This window comes from Azolla caroliniana, unplaced genomic scaffold (genome assembly GCF_043228905.1).
Source record: "Azolla caroliniana isolate FFs.n. ecotype wild unplaced genomic scaffold, voAzoCaro1.0.p SCAF_4, whole genome shotgun sequence".
NCBI classification, from domain to species: Eukaryota; Viridiplantae; Streptophyta; class Polypodiopsida; order Salviniales; family Salviniaceae; genus Azolla; species Azolla caroliniana.
The window spans coordinates 2,827,908-2,846,118 of record NW_028230439.1 but is presented as its reverse complement, the minus strand read 5'-3'; the positions used below and the strand labels follow the sequence as shown (position 1 = coordinate 2,846,118).

Below are 18,211 nucleotides of genomic sequence, written 5' to 3'. Positions count from 1 at the left end.
CATATAGAGAAGAAGAAATTGGCATACATAATCAAAGAAGCTATATATATATGTATTGAATGGTAATGAGCAACCACAAAAGTATATATATCAATTCCGTGTGGCTAAAGAATAAAAGATATCATTAAAATTCAACATCATTAACATTAGACATAGACGACCCACTTACGTTTTCAACAAAAACAAAATCATGCTCCGACGAAGAGCAAGAAAACCATGTAAATGGGTGATCTTATAGCAAAAATAACTGCTTTATTAGTTTCTACAAATTCGAATGTATATATATATATATATATATATTATATGTATATATGTGTATACATATATATACGTATATTGTACAGATATATATATACGTGTATACATACGGATACATACATGTATATAACATATATATACATATACATAAATATATAATAATTTAGAGATACTGGTATGTTTGCCTCTGTCAAGAATTGTTCTTTGTATTTTCTGTCTGGTTCATCCCCACGCCCTTGGTGATGGTGATGGTGATGGTGATGTGTGATGGTGATGGCACATTGGATCGAACAGAGAAGACCATGAATTCTCGCTCATTAGCGCAGACCTAAGATAAATAAACTCCCCAAATAATGTCATGTCCAATCCCTGAAGATGAAATGCGCCCACTATGTCATTTACATTCTCTGCATCCAAACTCTAGTTCTTGCTGCCGATGTGGACCTCCTCATGACCTTCAAGCACAGAGTCGTAAAGAGAGACCCTTCCTCAGTGCTCTCTTCATGGGGCAGCAGAGATTTCTGCACTTGGTATGGAATCAAATGTGCAAGGGATGCTTCTTTAAGCTGGGTGGACACCATATCCATCACATCATCAAGGCTCGAATTCGCCATGTGGGATGGATTTGCTCACTTCCAAAGGCTTCGATACATCAATTTCTCAACCAATAGAATCACAGGTGGGATACCATGGAACCTTGGCCGCCTTAAAAGCCTCGTCTTGCTCGATTTGAGCTTCAATGATATTTCTGGCACCATTCCTTCAAGTTTTAATGATATTCCTTCGCTTGAAATACTTGTTCTACGAAAGAATAGGATGCATGGAGCATTTCCTAGTGGCCTTTGTGGCAATACTAAGCTCAGGATATTTGATATGGGCTTTAACAAGCTAACTGGTAGGTAAGTACTCTGCTTAGCTTTAACTTCAAAGAGTTAAAACATTTCTATAAGGCACATTTTAGAGCTGTAGATCATATGCAATTGTGTGATATCTTATGGTTTCATGTATGTCATAATTATTATGGTTCTCTTCTAAAAAGATAAACAAAGAAAGAAAGAAATGTTATTATCTTCAGGTGGCCGAATGAGAGATTTGCATTGTAAAATATTGTTTCATCTAATATAAAGAAATTGGACAAATAGTTGGGTCCACAGATAGAAAGGCGTTTGTCATGGAAGTGTATTGGATGCTAAGTTGTGGCATTGACATTTCGTACACTTGAGTTTCTTTGTATTGGAGAAGATGTGAACCAAAGGGCTCCTCATAACTTGCCTCAGATTTTCTGGAGGGCTTGGGAAGTCTGAGACTTCCGAAGAAATATTGGAAGTCTTTTTCTACAGGCGGCTACGAATGAGTGAAGTCTCATATATAGTTGCTCCATGCCGATCTTTTGAAAGATCGAGACAAATGTTTCGGGCAGATCATCCCACTTCTTCCTAATTGTAGATGATTATGGTAGAATGTTGTGTTTATTTGTTTTCAAGGAGAAGCCTAACGCTCTTGGAAAATGTATACAATGGGAATGGAAGATGGAACTGTACAAGAAGTTGAAATGTTTTCAGACTAATGGAGGAGACAGTTTCTCTCAACGGATGTTGTAGGAAGTTGATGACTCCATATACCCCTTAACCAAATGGGATGGTAAACTCTTAAGTATTTGCAAGACATCTCACATTCTGGATTAGATTGTGTCAACCCCTCCCCCTATGTCTCCTTATTCTAAAAGAAAGAACGTTAAGCCATACAGAGATACAGATAGAGTGATATGTTTCTCTGATCTCATAATAGATTGGGCAATGGCATACATAGTGCTCCTTAGGTTCAACTTCATGATTGCAAAGCTGGCAGATGTGGTCCTCCAAAGCTATATCTGTATATTATCTTGTCTATATCTGTGGACGATTTTTGAGCTTGCCCTGCTGTTGTGGAAATGGTGAGCGGCATGTGTGTCTTCTTATACTTGGCTTGAATAATGCAAGAATATACATACATATATAGGAGGGACTTATAATAGGCCATCTTTGTACCCAGTTGAGCTTTTGGATGGTTCCAAGTTTGGTTAGGAATACACGATTGATATTTTATCTTCTCATACTTCTTTTCTTTTACTTTAATCATATACACGAATCATTGGAGTGCATCAATATAAATACCATGTACTTGGAGAAAGATACATATATGCTGTTTAGCACAGCCAAACGTCCGAATATTTGTGGCCCAAGGTTTCTTCCCCAAGTAGACCTCAGGGGGAGTCATTTTCTCACCTACTGATGCAAACTTCAGTAGAATATGTAGACTGTCATAAAACCTCCTCAACCCAATAGGAATAGCTAAGTTCTGATGCTTTTAGGCCATTTCAACAATGGTTTGATTCTATTCTTCTATTTAATGGCTTTCGGTGCCCTTACCGAAAGTTTACGTCTCACTAATGTGTTCTTCTTGAGAACCACCTCAAGCTCATTTTGCAGGGACGAGCAAGAGCAGTTGTCAAATTTCTCTTGAGCTTTACACTTCAACCAACTTCTAAAACAAACTCTACACACAACCTACTACTTAATCACATGCAAAAGAGCAGATTTGCAAATTAAACAAGAGACTTTACCACACATTAGATAGAAGAATGAAGGAATAGGAAATCACCAACTTGCTTAAGTTTTTATTAGTCCATGCTTAGGTAGGAAGAGAACTTTTACAGATTTCTTCCACATGGATACTACTGATGACACTCATCATGATGTACATGCCAACATCTAGCCAAAGTAGAATCACAACTCAGAGGTGTCACAACAACTAGAGCAATTGTTGTGGACGTCACGACAAGATTAAAGCCCATGGCGTCGGAGGCGTCCCTCTCGTCCTTCTGACCACCTCATGACTGATGTGCAGCAATTTCAATTCTAATGATCAAGCAGCAAACCTGATTGCTTATTTCACAGTTTCATTTCAAACCATTGAGATTTTAGGGAGCAAGATTAAAAAGGCATGTTGATTTCCCTTGGGAGAGGCATAACGGGAACTACTATGAGAAAAATAACACAATATCTAATGGTCGGCCTTCATCTTCCCTTATTCTGACCAACATCTATCAAGCAGTCTCATCTCTACGAACAATGCATATGCAAGGTGGTAAGTCTGAAAAGCCGTGCAATTCCATGAATCCTCTGCTCCCTATGTCTGTTGTCTGCAAGTCAATTCTGTATGTATCCTGTCATTCTTTCATGGGGATTACGAGACACTTGGTGTGTCCCTTAATATAAGATAATGTTAATGTAGGATTTTTGGAGCAATAATTTTATAAATTCTATGTTTTCTGATCTGTTGTGGTCATGAGGTCTGGTGCTTTGAAGTTCAAACTTTTGTAATTTCTGTATTGTACGCAATATAATGCATTACCTTTTAAAAAAAAGAGGGTTATTGCAACGTTGCAGGTTTGACAGCTGATTTAGGTGCTTGCATGCGGCTTGAAGTACTTATCCTTGAGTCCAATAGCATAGATTTTGATGTGTCTCGTATTCCTTTCTCAATGCTGAAGAAATTGCGTGTCATAAATATTGGGAACAACCGTTTTAGAGGAGTATTGACAAAAGATGTAGGAAGAGCAAGTACGATTACTGTTGTGCAACTCAATGGCAACCAAATATCTGGTCAGATCCCTGGTGCATTAGGTCTTCTAAGCATGTTGACAGTATTGGACTTGAGTGCAAATCAGTTGAGTGATCCGATTCCTGAGACCATTGGAAACCTAGCTCTCCTTGAGGATTTCAGTATAGCCCAAAACAAGTTCTCTGGAAGAATTCCAAGTTCTATAGGCAATCTGGTAGGCTTAACCAGCCGCTTAGATTTGTCAAGAAACAAATTTTTTGGTACTGTGCCCATGGTGCTAGGTGGCATGAAATGGGTTAAGAACATTGATCTCTCAAGGAACATGTTGTCTGGAGGGCTTCCTCCAAGTCTGGCTGGATGTGAATCTCTCATATCCTTGGATCTCTCTTTAAATAAACTGTCTGGCAGTATACCATCTACATGGATCAACTTGGTTTCTATCAGAAAATTGGATCTTTCATCTAATGAACTTTCCGGAGAAATACCACCTGAGCTAGGGCAGATTTTTGCATTGGAAAGACTGGATTTGTCTAAGAATAAGCTAACAGGTAGTGTGCCAAGCTCCTTAGCAGATTTGCCCAAACTTAAAATGCTAGATTTGTCATCAAACTTATTGTCAGGAAAAATACCAGATTTCCCATTATTTCGATCTTTACATAAAAGTTCTTTTACTGGCAACCCAAATCTTTGTGGTGCCATTTTGAATCTACCATGCAAGTCAGAGTTGAAGGTACAGCATATCGTGAAAAAGATTGATTTCAAAACTCTGCTTATTGATGCACACTCCATTCTTCTGTATCTGGGACTGGCAGTTTTTGGCAGTACAATGATTTTCATCATCATCTTGCTGTCCTTTAGGCTGTGCTATATAGAAAAATATGAATCTCTGGTTGATTGTATAGAAACACACTGTTCAATTGTAGTCTGTTGCTTACATTGTTTCCACTTAACTTCTTTGCATCCAAGGATATCGTTACGAATGCTTAAAGATGCAACTGACAATTTTAAAGAGGATAATATAATTGGTAGAGGTAGCCGAGGGATAGTCTACAAAGCTTTCCTTGTTGAAAGCATCATGTTTAAGGGGGATAGAATAGTTGCAGCGAAAAAAATAGAAAGGAAACAATCTGAGATTCAAAATCTTGTGAAAGAATGCAGGATCTTGAGAAAAGTCAAGAACCGCAACATTATCAAGGTTGAGGATTGGTTATCTACAGGAAAGGAAATCTTTGTCATTCTGGACTTTTATGTGAATGGTGACCTGCAAAGCTTCTTGCATAACCCAGCGGTGGTAAATACACTGGAAATGGTACAGTGCCTTAAGATTGCCCTTGATGTTGCCCAGGGAGTAGCTTATTTGCATAAAAAATGGTGGAAAGGAAGGATCATTCATTGTAATCTACACCCTAGCCATATCCTTCTTGATCATAATCTGCAAGCATACATATCAGGGTTGCGATATGTTAAACAATCTGATTTGCCTAAATTTCAGTTCGAAGAATCTGAGGCTGGTATGATAGCTCCAGGTACATTCTATCTATTTTTTTCTTTTTTCCTTAAAGCAATAGCATAGTTTTTAGAATCCTAGGACAGTTTTATAATGTGGCATTGTCTAGTTCTTATGCTTTGATTTATTGTGATTTGTTCTTGTGTTGTTTATAGAGTGCCTTTCTGGTGCATCCTTATCTCAGAAAGCTGAAGTTTATGGCTATGGAATATTTCTCTTGGAGCTTATCACACGGAGAAAACCAATATTTTCTGGCGTTACAGTGGATGCAGATTTGCATATGTGGGTACAAAGAATGCTTCCTGTGCAAGGGTTACAAATTGTAGATCCGAGCCTCTTAAATACAACGTATAATTATGAAAACTTGTTCTCTTTCATATCTCTAGCATTGTCATGCACAGAAGAGGTTCATGATAATCGTCCTGCAATTAATGATATAATTATTACCCTGCAGCAGCTGAAAACAATTGAGTCAGGTACCAACCGTACAGGCTATTTATTTTCTTATTAAGTGGTTTTTTCTGGTATTCAATAAATAAAAAAGCCTTTGAACATTTTTTACAAATCTTGTATACTGTTTTTTTTCTTTTAGACTCAAAGAAGGCTTGTGTACAACTACCCTAAGCTAAACCATAGGCAATGATGATGTAGCCAAACTAATTGTATATGGAAATGTAATGTGCATATTGAGGAATTCAATAGCCATAAATTATGCTCGAGCAGAAGGGCACACAGGGTTCTATTGCCAATGTATTAGAGCCAGTATTACAGTTCATCATTAATTGATGGATTATGTACTGCTTCTCCGTAAGCTGATAGGGGTGAGGTCTGCAAATGGTGATGTTAAAAGCAAGGTATATGTATTATGGAATAAAATTACTGAAAAATTTATTATTTTTGGTTCTGATTGGAAAACTTTAATTTAATCTAATTTGATATCAATATCAATACCCATGAAAACATATTGGGTGTATTCGAAAACTTTGTTACACTAAGAATAGAATAAAAGTGGATAAACATTATTTACATGATAAGAAACTTATGATATATTAGTTCACGAAATGGGTGAGAAATAAGGTTTGTGTGCTATTGAAGCAGCTATGATTATTTGTGAAAGTTATAGTGGATCTAGGCACCTCCAGTGCACATCGTCAAGTGATCTATTGCTATATGCAATATATCGTCATAGTATAAATTGTAAGATCCACCGAGAGGAATATAAGGCCAATGGGTCTGACATAAGAGCTCTGAAACCAAAAAACTAATACTGTTTATGACTCTTTTTTGTGAAAAAATGCAGCAAGGTTTCCTGCATGGAGTAGGATCTTTGATGGCAGGATTGAAACTTTGATGGGATCAAAATCACTTGCCCACACCCCATGGATGATCAGTTCGATGACGATCCCATACTTTGATTCTTCTATTAACTTTTCTTTTTCCTTCGTGGGTCTCTTGATATCCCTGACCTATTCCATGGGTTCCGTAGGATTGATTAGTGTTATTGAAGAATCATGAAAAACGATTACGGGGTATTGATTTTGTCAAACTCAAATATGATCTCTTTCCATGCTTTGCAAGTGGCAACTAGTTTGAGACTCCACTTACTAGCATGTCCAAAGAAAAGAAGGGCTAGCTTCCCGCTCTTTTCAGGTTCAGATGGGGCCTACTCTCTTTCGTACCTGCTATCGGATTCAAACCGATAACCTGGAGCAGATTCAAAGTCTGTTACCTTCACGAGCTAGATCATGGCAGGTGATAGGCATAGCACAAAACCCCCTCATATGATGAACTAATGTTGCGATTTATTAGTTCATTAAATGGGTGAGAAATGGAAATCATTTGCCTTCTTCCAATGCTAGTAATGAGGTATACATGGAAATTAAAGTTATCGTGGATCAGGGGACCACACGTTCAACTTAGAAACACAATAATATATATCTCACCACCATATGCTATCCAAATTTGACGCCCATCATCTCATCACGCACCAATGGAAGACCAAACAAACACTATTTTCTCTCTATTAAGACCACTAATTTAGAAATGTGTTTTGCCTTTGAGAAGAAAATAAAGAGCATATCGTAGAAATTGAGCATCAATCGATGTCTATGTGATAGAGAGTATGTGAAAAGAATTGGGAAGAATTTTATACTCAACATTTGATTGCAGTGTATTCATCATAGATGAGTTTTGCTTCTTTGCATTTGAAGTGTGTGGAACAACGAAACTTGGGAAACTCAAGGGAATGTGTGTGCAAGCATGTATTGAGTAGGAACATGTCACATTGGTTGTTGGAGAGGAGGAAAATAATTGGTCATGTGGTTACTCGTTTTGTTTCAAAGTGAATGTAATACAATGATACGTAGGTAACATCTTTGCATTCTACTTTATTTATCTAGCACCCTATCAAAGAAACCTCATGTTGGTTTCGAATTTGGATGCTAACATCTAATCATTGAGTGCTTTCCATCGAGTAAAACGGCAAAAGGGATATGAGTTCATGTGACATTGCAATGGTCGTTTACTATTATTCTATTTGAAAGGTACATAAAGATTTATGATATGAGACTACTTCTATACTTGGAGGGATTTGTTTTTCAATATGGTACTTTTTCAATGGTAGTTTACCATTATTTTATTTGAAAGGTACATACATAAAGATTTATAATATAAGAAAACTTCTATGCTTTAGGGATTTGTTTTCAACATGTTATCTCATGATTCTATACTATTAGCAACATCCAATACAAATCGATATCGCACATCGTTCTTTTCCAATCTTTCCATAGCCTTGTTTATGTAGTCCATGGGTATCACTTCAATCATGCATTTTATGTCTTTATGTGCTGCAAAATTTAACATTTCTTGCATCTCTTCCACTCCTCCTACAAAACTTCCTCCAATACTCCTCCTTCCTAGAAAGCATTTTAAATGACGGAAATGTATAATTAGAGAAGGTAACAAAAAGCAAGTAGTAAGAACTTAGAGAAAGAAGATTGTATTTACCCAAAATTAGCATGGATGTGATGAACTGTAGGGGACTTGGAACAACTCCTAACATCACTAGTTGGCCATTTAATCCCAAGAGAGATAAGTATGGCTCAAGAGGATGTGCACTTGGGATTGTATCCAAGATATAATCAAGCGTTTGCTCCACATCCTACAAAAAGGGCACACGTATGATCCTCAATATGTAAAGAAACAAAAATTTAAGAAAAGGATTTGTAAGCAAGATCTTTACAAATATGAAGTTCAAATTAAATAGTATATATTGAGTAGATTGCCATGTACTTGTTATTAATGTCAAAATAAGGTATCTCACAATATTGGACACTTGAAGCCCTAATCATACCAATGTTTTTGGCATGCCATGGTGGTTCATATATTTCCAACGGGAAAATTATTTGTTTATCTTAAAAACTTGTTAAAAAGCAATACATTTCCTTAGTGGAGATCCCATATTATATCCTGGACACATGAACCCCTCTTTTTCTCTCACTAATTTATTATTAGGGAGGTTCGCAACAATGATAATAGTATCCCACTTGCCATGTCTTTCACGTGTGTATCTGTAAGGATGGCTTGAGTCATATGTAAAAGTGTAAGATAAATAAGTGAGATCTCTCGTGTGTAGGCTAGGATAATCTTGGCACGGCCTACCTGAGAAAGGGATCGTGTTCATGTATATTTTAACTAATGGAGTATATTCTTTTTTGGAAAAAAAAAAAAAAAAAACAATGATAATAGTATCAAGTGGCATATAGAGTCAATGATGATATTAACTCATCAATTTAACCCTAATATGAATGTCTGAACATACATATATGGAACTCATCCGTCCTATATTAAATTTGAAGGCCTCAAGACAACATTAGTGTAGGTGTAAATGGAAGCCATGTTAAGGAAGTTTGGTGTTAGTCTTGTATTCTTGAATGAAAGAAAAGTGTTGTGTCGTTCAATAATTACATGATGTGAATGTGGATTAAACTCTTGGTTTAAAGAGTTTTGATATCTAGCCAAGAACATATGTTATTATTTCCCATTTCATTTTTTGTGTGGATAGAAATTAACAATTGGATGAGTATTTGTTAATTTCGAGGGCAATCCTCTTCTAGGAGAAACTAACATTGGAACAAGTATAACTTGGTTACATTACCAAATTGTCAAGTTGTGAACTAAGGCTCCGATTATGTTACTCGCCATTTAAGTATAGGAAACTAGAAACTCTAATAATACATGCACTAATAGGCAAGAGCAATAACCCTAGTGTCGATGATCATGCCGTCAATTAAGCATGGAAAGGAAGTTTGCATTCTATGGCTAGAAATTAACACTTATCTCGTGTGCCAATGTGGGCAGCATTTCTAATTACAAATTCCCCTATTTTGTAGTGGTCTCGCACACATATGTTTCACCACTTCCTTTTGTAGTTTTTAGAACAATTCAGGATTGTTTTCTTTCATGTTGCATATTATCAAAGCCCATTTTTGCCATTCAATTTAGTAGAGCAAGAAGGATAGTGGATGAAGAGCCTAAATTGTGTGCCTTGAATTTAGAATCTTGATGGGATCAAGGACTAAGAGTAGGCATATAATACATCTCAACGGTTATATATGCGATTTGTATTGCCCTAAATTAGCAATTTCTTTGAGAGTTTGATATTGTGGGACTTACATTTACTTCTTCTTCTTTTCATGAAAATGAATTAAAGCAGCTAGAGGCATTATACACTTATGTTTACTTTTGATAACCATAGTACAACTACAATGAACATGATTATCCCAATGTCAGAGAGAACTCAATGGATTGTTCATCTTTATCCCAACACTCCCATCCAGTACAACATTCCTTGGACAAAGGATGGTTGGAAATTGGCCCACTTCGTAAGACATTCCAAAGGACTAGAGTTTGCAACTTGAAAGTTGATACACTTCTTTTTGAATGCTTTGATACGAATGTCTTTGATTTTTCAAAAACTTAATGACCTTCTCTAAACGTCCTTGTAGGAAATATGTTCCTTTGTTATTATCTTTATTGGGTAGAAATGGTATTTTAATTGTATGAGACCATTCATTTCCACAAAGCAGCCAAATAGATGCTCCATATCATTGCACGACAAGTCTCCATACAAGTTTTACCCCTCGCATATGTTTTGTCATCATGTAAGGGTATAATGAGTTCACGTCATAATAATACATTTCCTTACCATACGGCTTGTATACATTGAAGTGTTTCCACCAACCTCACTCGTCAAATAAATGATGGTTGAAGGACAATTTTTTATTGCCATTACGTTTTCTAGGGAGTTTTCTCTTATTTATCTTTATATTATTTCTATAATAACATCTATATGATTTCTATATAACATGCTACTCTGTGTAACAACACTTTGTGAGAGAGAAACTGAAGGACCAAGGTGATATCAAAACATATCCTTCCCCAATAAATGAATAATATCAATTCTATGCTTCGTACTATGAAAATATCATTTCTTTCCCTTCTTCCTATTAGAGATACATTCTAATGTAAGTATAAAAATAAGGAAACATATAAAAAAAATGAAGAGATTGAGAGAGAAAGAAGGGTGTTGATCCACCCAACCTCTCTCAAGTGAAGGGATTAAGATGGACTCAAGCCTTGAATGGCATCCCATATCACCACAATGGGCTTCGAGTTGTACATGGTATTGGCATGCGTCGGCAACAAGTGTATGTTCACCACAAAAAAGGTCGTAACCTTGACATAGTCAAAATAATCCCCAATTAGGATAGTTATGCCTAATATTTATAGGTAGACCCCAAGGTCTGTAGGTAAGTGCACACTTGGCTCTTAAGGGTTGTCTCAATCCCTAGGATTAAAAGTAATCCTCCCCTCTTTACATTCACGATTAATCCTCACACACTTATGCTCGTGTGTAGAAAACAACAATACAAACTACCACAGATAAGTTATGGTTATGCTCGTAACACTTTCCCTAATAAGAAAGTCATAGTTAAATTCCTTGAAGATCCAAAATTATAGTTTATAAAGCTAGTATAATAAGTAACAACAATTATTACCTTCATGGCTTGATGGTTAGTGCTAACAAGGAAATTGTCCGCACCTAGGACTTCTCGAGCTTCAATCTCTTTCGAGGGAGAGGAGCTAATGACAGTGACATGGAGACCAAGGGCTTTAGCAAACTTGACAGCCATGTGTCCTACACCACCTAAGCCCACCACACCACACCTCTTCATCGTAGGTGTTGTGGTCATGCCGTAAAACTTCATGGGACTATAGACTGTGACGCCTGCACATAATAATGGTGCAGCCTCATCCATTGGCATTCCATCTGGGATGCGTACCACGAACCTGCGTAAAGAATTTTTATTATAAAATGTAGCAAAATTGTTATCCAAGAAATAACATGTAGATAATATCTTACCCCAATTATGAGTTTTGATAAAAATGAGTTAGCTAATATCAATTTTCTAATAATGTTCCTATGAAACTACATCTTTGTCTCTAATGTCTAAAACCATAGAACGTAATATTCACATTCTTCTATTCGAACATTTGTTTTCATACGTTTGCAAACGAATGCGTATGTTATGAAAACATACTTATGTTCTTTTTTACGTTAATTTTTTTTTCTCTCACTTTTTTACTTTGAAAAAAGTTTTACCTTATAATAAATAATGAATACAAAAGTATGGTGTTACCATACTCGAATGATCAAAACATATTGGAATGCGAATGCAAGTATGGTATGTATGGTTCATAGTACATACTATGCCTAAAACTTTGTTGTGGCCTTAATTCAAGGTAGAAATATATTTTAGTAGATGTTTTTATAAAGTGTGGACACATTAATCAATATGAGTTAGTTCTATCATACATGAAACATATGAAATATTCTACTACCTTGGATATTCGGAGTTACAACACTCATTCAACTTTTTACTTTTCTAGACCTAAGGGTGAAGAGATAACTATCATAGCATCTATAAATATTAGTCAATGATACATATAAGAATTTAATAGAAATGTATGTGTAACCTGTTAAATCAAATATTCTAAATACCTTACCTATGGTTGGCAACCATGTAATTTGCGAATCCCCCTTGTGTTGGATGCCCATCATAATAAATATCATTATAAGTCCATTTCCTTTGGTTACAATATTGTTCCATGCTTTGTCCACACGCATTACAATGCCCACATGAGCCCACAATGCAACCCACTCCCACTCGATCTCCTTCTCTAAATGTGTCTTTCAAGTTCTCCCCTATCCCACTCACCAAACCTGTAACTTCATGTCTACATGATTCAACAAAGGGAAACATACATTTTTAGCTCATGTATCCAATAACATATTAACCCACAACAAACCATTGTTTTCAATTATGATAATTTTAGTTTGTGTGTGTGTGTGTGTGAGAGAGAGAGAGATTTTACGATATTGGGAATTGCAACACAATTGGATATATGCGTAATGCTTTCATGTTTGATACTAAACATGGGATCAAATCCTATATGATGAAGTTGAAAGGTATTATTATTTGGAATTTCTTGATGTTAGAGCATGTGGGGATCCATTCCCTCAAATGCATATTCAGGTTTTCTAATGGTGTTACAAGAGATCCCTCTCCCTACATAGGATAGGTAGGTAGAGGAGTCTACGAAGTCTTGTAACAAGTGGATTTTACATACAATTATATAATTGTGTGCTTTTACAAAAGAGAGAGAGAGAGAGAGAGAGAGAGAGAGAGAGAGAGAGAGTGCCCAGATGGATGTAGCTCAGTTGGTCATGGGTTGAACCCCTACATTCCACAGTGGCATCTGGTGAATTAAGAGATATATAAGAAGTATATAATAGAGAGGTGAGAAAGTTGGGTTTCGAACCCAGAACGTAGTGCTTGTAATGTTAACAACTTACCACTAGCGTAAGGTAATTACAATAAGAGAGAGAGAGAGAGAGAGAGAGAGAGAGAGAGAGAGAGAGAGAGAGAGAGAGAGACCCTGCAATCATGGGGTAGTGGGACATTCCGTAATCGTCACGAAGTTGATGAAGGTCAGTGTGACAAATGCCACAGAAAAGCACCTTGATAAGAAGGTCATCAGGTCCAATTGATCTGCATTTGGCACAAAGGGAAAATTTAAGGCCAAAAAATCTAGATGTGTGTGAGAAAAAAATAATTTTGGAAATGGACATTGCATAAAAATAGCTTGATAATATAAATGCGGCAAAGATTGGTTAGGCAATTTAGTTTGAAGTTCAACATTTTTAGAAAAACCCCTCCACATTAGGTTGAGGAAGAAGAATGAACTTTGAAGTGTCTTTTTGGTTCCTTGGTAGAAACGTTATAGGGAGAAAGAGATGACATGCCTTTTTTTATTGATAGTTTTAATAGACACATGAGAGAGAGAAAATAAAATACAAGGCGAGAAGTTTTGCATTTCCCTTAGGGTGTGTTGGATTAGAGTTGGCAACATAAGACAACTTCCCATCCAAGAAAGGCTTTGTGGTCATATTTCTCGTCTAGCTACAGTAAATGCGTGAGCTCATACCCAACTTGCAACTAAAAGATAATATGCAAGGTATTGGATGGATAATTAAGGTTCAATATACCCAACTTGGCCTTATTTTTCGAGGTACAAAGCAAGAATGTTAAACCATGATATTCAGACTTTAGTTGGTTTTAACATTCCACTCACATTTGATTTATAGCAAAATGTGTCACGTAGATTTTGTGGTTGGTAAAGCAACAATTTATTTGTATTACTTCAACGATACAATTTGGCCTAGAATCCATGGGATGATGTGGAGTGAAACCTTGTTAGGAAGCATGATTTCAATTGATGATCATCTTTAAGGAACCTACCCATTTCTCCTTTTTGGAGAATCAATGATTACTCTAGTGAATCACCCAAGATTGATAGAGGTTTACCCCACTAATCGGGCATATGATAATAATATCATCAAAATACTTTTACGTCACATCTTAAAAAAAGTTATATGTTAGTGGTCTCAATGCAATGATGATACTTTCCTCTATGAATTTCTCTCCCAATTTGTCTTTTTCTTCCTTTCACATTTTGACACTCTTTCCCTCCGCACGTTCTCTCCCTTCCCTCCTCATTATTTCTCCTCCACTCTCACCCAATATGGACACACTTTGCAAATTCACATTTGTAGACTTGCTTGTCCATCCCCATTCCTTCCTTGTTAACTCTCTCCCATTTTCACTTTGCTACCTTTGAAACCTATGTTTACACACATTGCACTTATCAATTGCAACATAACATTGAGAAATGTATGTGAAGAACTCTAATTTGCCATTGAATTCTATATTTCTTAATAATGAAATTGACAAAGGGCTTTTTTTAGCACACTTCAGACAATAATATTGGGAAAAAAGAATTTCAAGTAGTCTAGGGTCATAAGCAAGAGATACTAGACAATAGAGGGAAGCATCGGAAGAGGGTAATAACCTCAAGTTGTAGATCATGCAACATTACTTCCAATTATTCCAAATTTCAATGCTTGATTGATTGATGTTTGTGTTTTAGTATCAAAGCGTCACTTGCCCCATCCTATCGCAAATATTGGGGCAAGTGTGTCATTCTATCCTTACCTCTATCGCTAGGTGCAACCCTTGTTCTTATAAACACTTTAGTAAAGTCTCTTGTGATTTATTGTAATACGGAAGCCATTAAGACAAAAGCCACTCCTCAACACCACATGGCAAGGATATATTGTTTTGAGAGTCTTGTATGGTATATTTTTATTCACCCATACACATAGATTCAAAACCTCACTAATTACACTAATTTATTAGACTCCATAAATAATGTAGGTGTTGAACACGGGACCCATTACACTAATTTACTTGATGCAATTGCATAACTCCTAGTTTTTGCTCCACCTGTTTCTTATATGATATCATCTGTTTGATCATATGTTAGTATTGGCCTTTGTATCACAATAGAAGTGAGATGAAATGTCTCCTTATGTTTTCTCTATGTACATTTCTCAAGTAATATACTAAGTGTATCTTTCTTTTAAATTTTTTTTAAAAAATTACTTGATGCAATGCAAAAGGTAGGGACCGAAAGACATGAGATTTGAGTCGCAACATAACCTTTGAGGTTGTGACGCACAACTTGATCAATTGCGCTGCATGTTGCCATGACTTTTTAGTTTCCAATAGAAAAACCTTACCAAGGGATATCAATTGCTACATTTTCATTTGAGACACACACACACACACACACACAAATCTAACCAAACTAAATTAGTAAATATTATTATGGAATGTGGGGGTCGAATGCATGATTTTGCAATCTCCATCGACCAATGTTACTAATAGGGCTATATCTCTTTCAACCCATGCACCAACCTAACACAAATTCTCCACGTTGGACACACTAACCATTTCTCTCTATTTAGGCACGAAACCATTGCTAAAAATAATATACATTAACAATGTCATCCTCCTCTCTCTCTTCAAATTGTATGTCAGACTAGTGTTTATATTGAAACTACATGATATCTCTCCTCACTCTCTTGTGAATGCATCGTAACATTACCTTAGAGCTTAGAGTGCAATTAATGGGATTAACTAGAAGCCTTATCTTAATGTTAAAATGTTGGTGAGGGGTTGGGTTCAATAGGTTTTTTTTATAAATTTTCATGAAAAGTGAGAGATAGATGGAGACAAACCTGAGCTTGAACTTGAATTTTTCAAGAGTGCCAGATTTATCTTTGGCTGCCCAACCAATTGCAGTTATGCCTTCCATCGTGGCAAATGAGAGAGAGAGAGAGAGAGAGAGAGAGAGAGAGAGAGTATGAGGGATTAAAATGGTGTATGAATGAATTCAAATGAATGGAGTAACTTCATTTTTTTTCTTTATAATGTACCCTTTCCTCTTATCATTTTTTCTCTTTTGATTAAAGCTACTTTCCCACCAAGCAAAACACAACATGTGGGACACATTATTATGCCTAACCCCACTACATAAGTTTAGTAATCTATATGGGGATTCTCATGAGCCTCTACGTCATCATCATCATCATCATCATCATCATCATCAACAACAACAACAACAACAACACCCATCATACATCATAACCTATAAATGCTTTGTGTTCCAAAATCCAAGAGAGTTCCTCTACATCATTCATCAACACTCCTCCATCATTATCTAACTTGCGTGGTGATAATTCTCAATATATATTTGTGCTAGTTTCAATTAAATAAACAAAAGCACACCCACACCCACATCTTCACGATTCCCCTTTTGTCTTTTGGTTAAACTCATCTTCCTTCTTTAAGGAGCAATGGAGGGGGGGGGGGGGGGGGGTCTACCTTCACTTTCGAATTTCCAGTTCCCATGTGCTACCAAGTGCTACCAAACATCTCTTACCACTCCCATAATCCCATTGGAACCCCAAGAAGAATAAGGAGGGGACTAGGGAACCATATTACAAAATGCATTCTTTTTTTCCTGCAAATACAAATTGCATTATCTCTCCGCCTAATTAAAGTTGTATATATATATATAATATACATATAAACAACTTGACAATACAAATAAACTCATGCTATCCCTATAATAATGAGGATATATGGCATGGTAAACATTCTAAGATATTGTAAGAGCTTAATTGTCATAGCTTCAAAATCAAATTTCCTTTCTACTTATGTATTTGTGGTACTCCATGTAACGCTTTAGCTTTGTGAGCAAAATCTCTCTCTTGGTGAAAACACACACTTATATTAATAATTGTCCGTGAAAAACACTACAACGGCACTATAGTTGAGTTTTGTCACTGTTAAATGGGTGGGATATGCTCTCTTTGCGTAAGTACCTTACCTTAGTGATAAATTGTTAGACTACCAAGTCTAAGCCTTAGGTTAAAGGCTCAACTACCACACCTCTCTTTTTTTCCTTTAATTGTGGAATGTAGTGGTTGAATACATGACCTTGTTGCCTCTGCCGAACAACTTTACCAACTAAGCTACAACCATATGGTGACTTTAGTGTGAAATCTCTAAAACAAAGATTATGCTTGTGAAGAGCCCAAAAAAAGATAAACCATGCATTATGTACAATAATGAGACACTTGAATGTGTGGAAAACTTCAAATATATTGGCCTTGAAGTTCCTTCAAATCATAGATGGAATGATTGTGCTACATGCCTCTTAAAGGCGGGAAAACGAGCATATTATGCATTTGAGAACACATGCAATCATGGAGATATTAAGTGTTGCGTCCTCAAGAAATACCTTTTCGACACTTTGGTGACACTGGTGCTTCTCTATAGGGGGTGGAAGTATAGGGTGGTAACATCTTCAAATCTACTTGGAAAGAGTTTGAAAATGACCAAAAACATTTTCTTACAAAGTTTCTACAAGTTAAGAAACAAATGCAGGGTGGAGCCTGGAGGGGTGGTTTTCTATGCAGATTTAGATGAACAACAAAAGAATGTGCCCTATGAACTCTTCACATATTCCTTCACATATGCATTAGGTCGGTATAGCGGCACAGATGCATCGGGCTCGAGCGGAGGTAGTTTAACGGAGGCTCTGCATTCCTCGTGTAATCGGACACTGATTGTGTATGATCCAGATGGTATCGAGCTCTCTCTCCAACAAGAGGGCTATACCATAACACCTGAGTGCGAGGCAGAGACAGGCGGGTTCACGGTCCATGGGGTCCCTTTCACCACACGTTCGGGCGGCATCTCGGGATTGCGCATGCATTGAAACAACGGAAGGACTAGCGCAAGTGAGAAGTATTAAAGATAAATTGATAGATAGATACAAGTGGGAATTCCTATTCTCGGTTTGAACCTT

At 36.6% G+C, this 18,211-nt stretch overlaps 2 protein-coding genes across 6 annotated transcripts; one reads left to right on the top strand and one right to left on the bottom strand.

Annotated features, from left to right (window-relative positions):
* Window positions 1-439: 439 nt before the first annotated feature.
* LOC147864791 (uncharacterized) lies at window positions 440-7,636 on the top strand. Of its 4 annotated transcripts, none has more exons than XR_015529726.1 (5): window positions 440-1,153; window positions 3,687-5,387; window positions 5,524-5,844; window positions 5,961-6,222; window positions 6,669-7,636. XR_015529726.1 is itself a non-coding variant. In XM_087318955.1 (4 exons), exons 1-4 carry the CDS (start codon window positions 634-636, stop codon window positions 5,990-5,992), a joined length of 2,358 nt encoding a protein of 785 aa, XP_087175081.1. In that variant the 5' UTR covers window positions 440-633; the 3' UTR covers window positions 5,993-6,310. The 4 variants fall into 4 exon arrangements, 2 of the variants coding, with proteins under 2 accessions (XP_087175081.1, XP_087175079.1); XR_015529727.1 differs by lacking the exon at window positions 6,669-7,636 and having other exon boundaries at window positions 5,524-5,650; window positions 5,770-5,844; window positions 5,961-6,310; XM_087318955.1 differs by lacking the exon at window positions 6,669-7,636 and having other exon boundaries at window positions 440-937; window positions 5,961-6,310.
* A 33-nt stretch (window positions 7,637-7,669) lies between these two features.
* LOC147864790 (putative cinnamyl alcohol dehydrogenase) lies at window positions 7,670-16,232 on the bottom strand. 2 transcript variants are annotated; one of them, XM_087318959.1, is made up of 6 exons: window positions 16,074-16,232; window positions 13,369-13,482; window positions 12,437-12,667; window positions 11,428-11,719; window positions 8,375-8,528; window positions 7,670-8,283 (listed from the first exon to the last, which is right to left on the bottom strand). In XM_087318959.1, exons 1-6 carry the CDS (start codon window positions 16,148-16,150, stop codon window positions 8,084-8,086), a joined length of 1,068 nt encoding a protein of 355 aa, XP_087175085.1. In that variant the 5' UTR covers window positions 16,151-16,232; the 3' UTR covers window positions 7,670-8,083. The 2 variants fall into 2 exon arrangements, with proteins under 2 accessions (XP_087175085.1, XP_087175086.1); XM_087318960.1 differs by lacking the exon at window positions 13,369-13,482 and having other exon boundaries at window positions 16,074-16,214.
* Window positions 16,233-18,211: the final 1,979 nt, after the last annotated feature.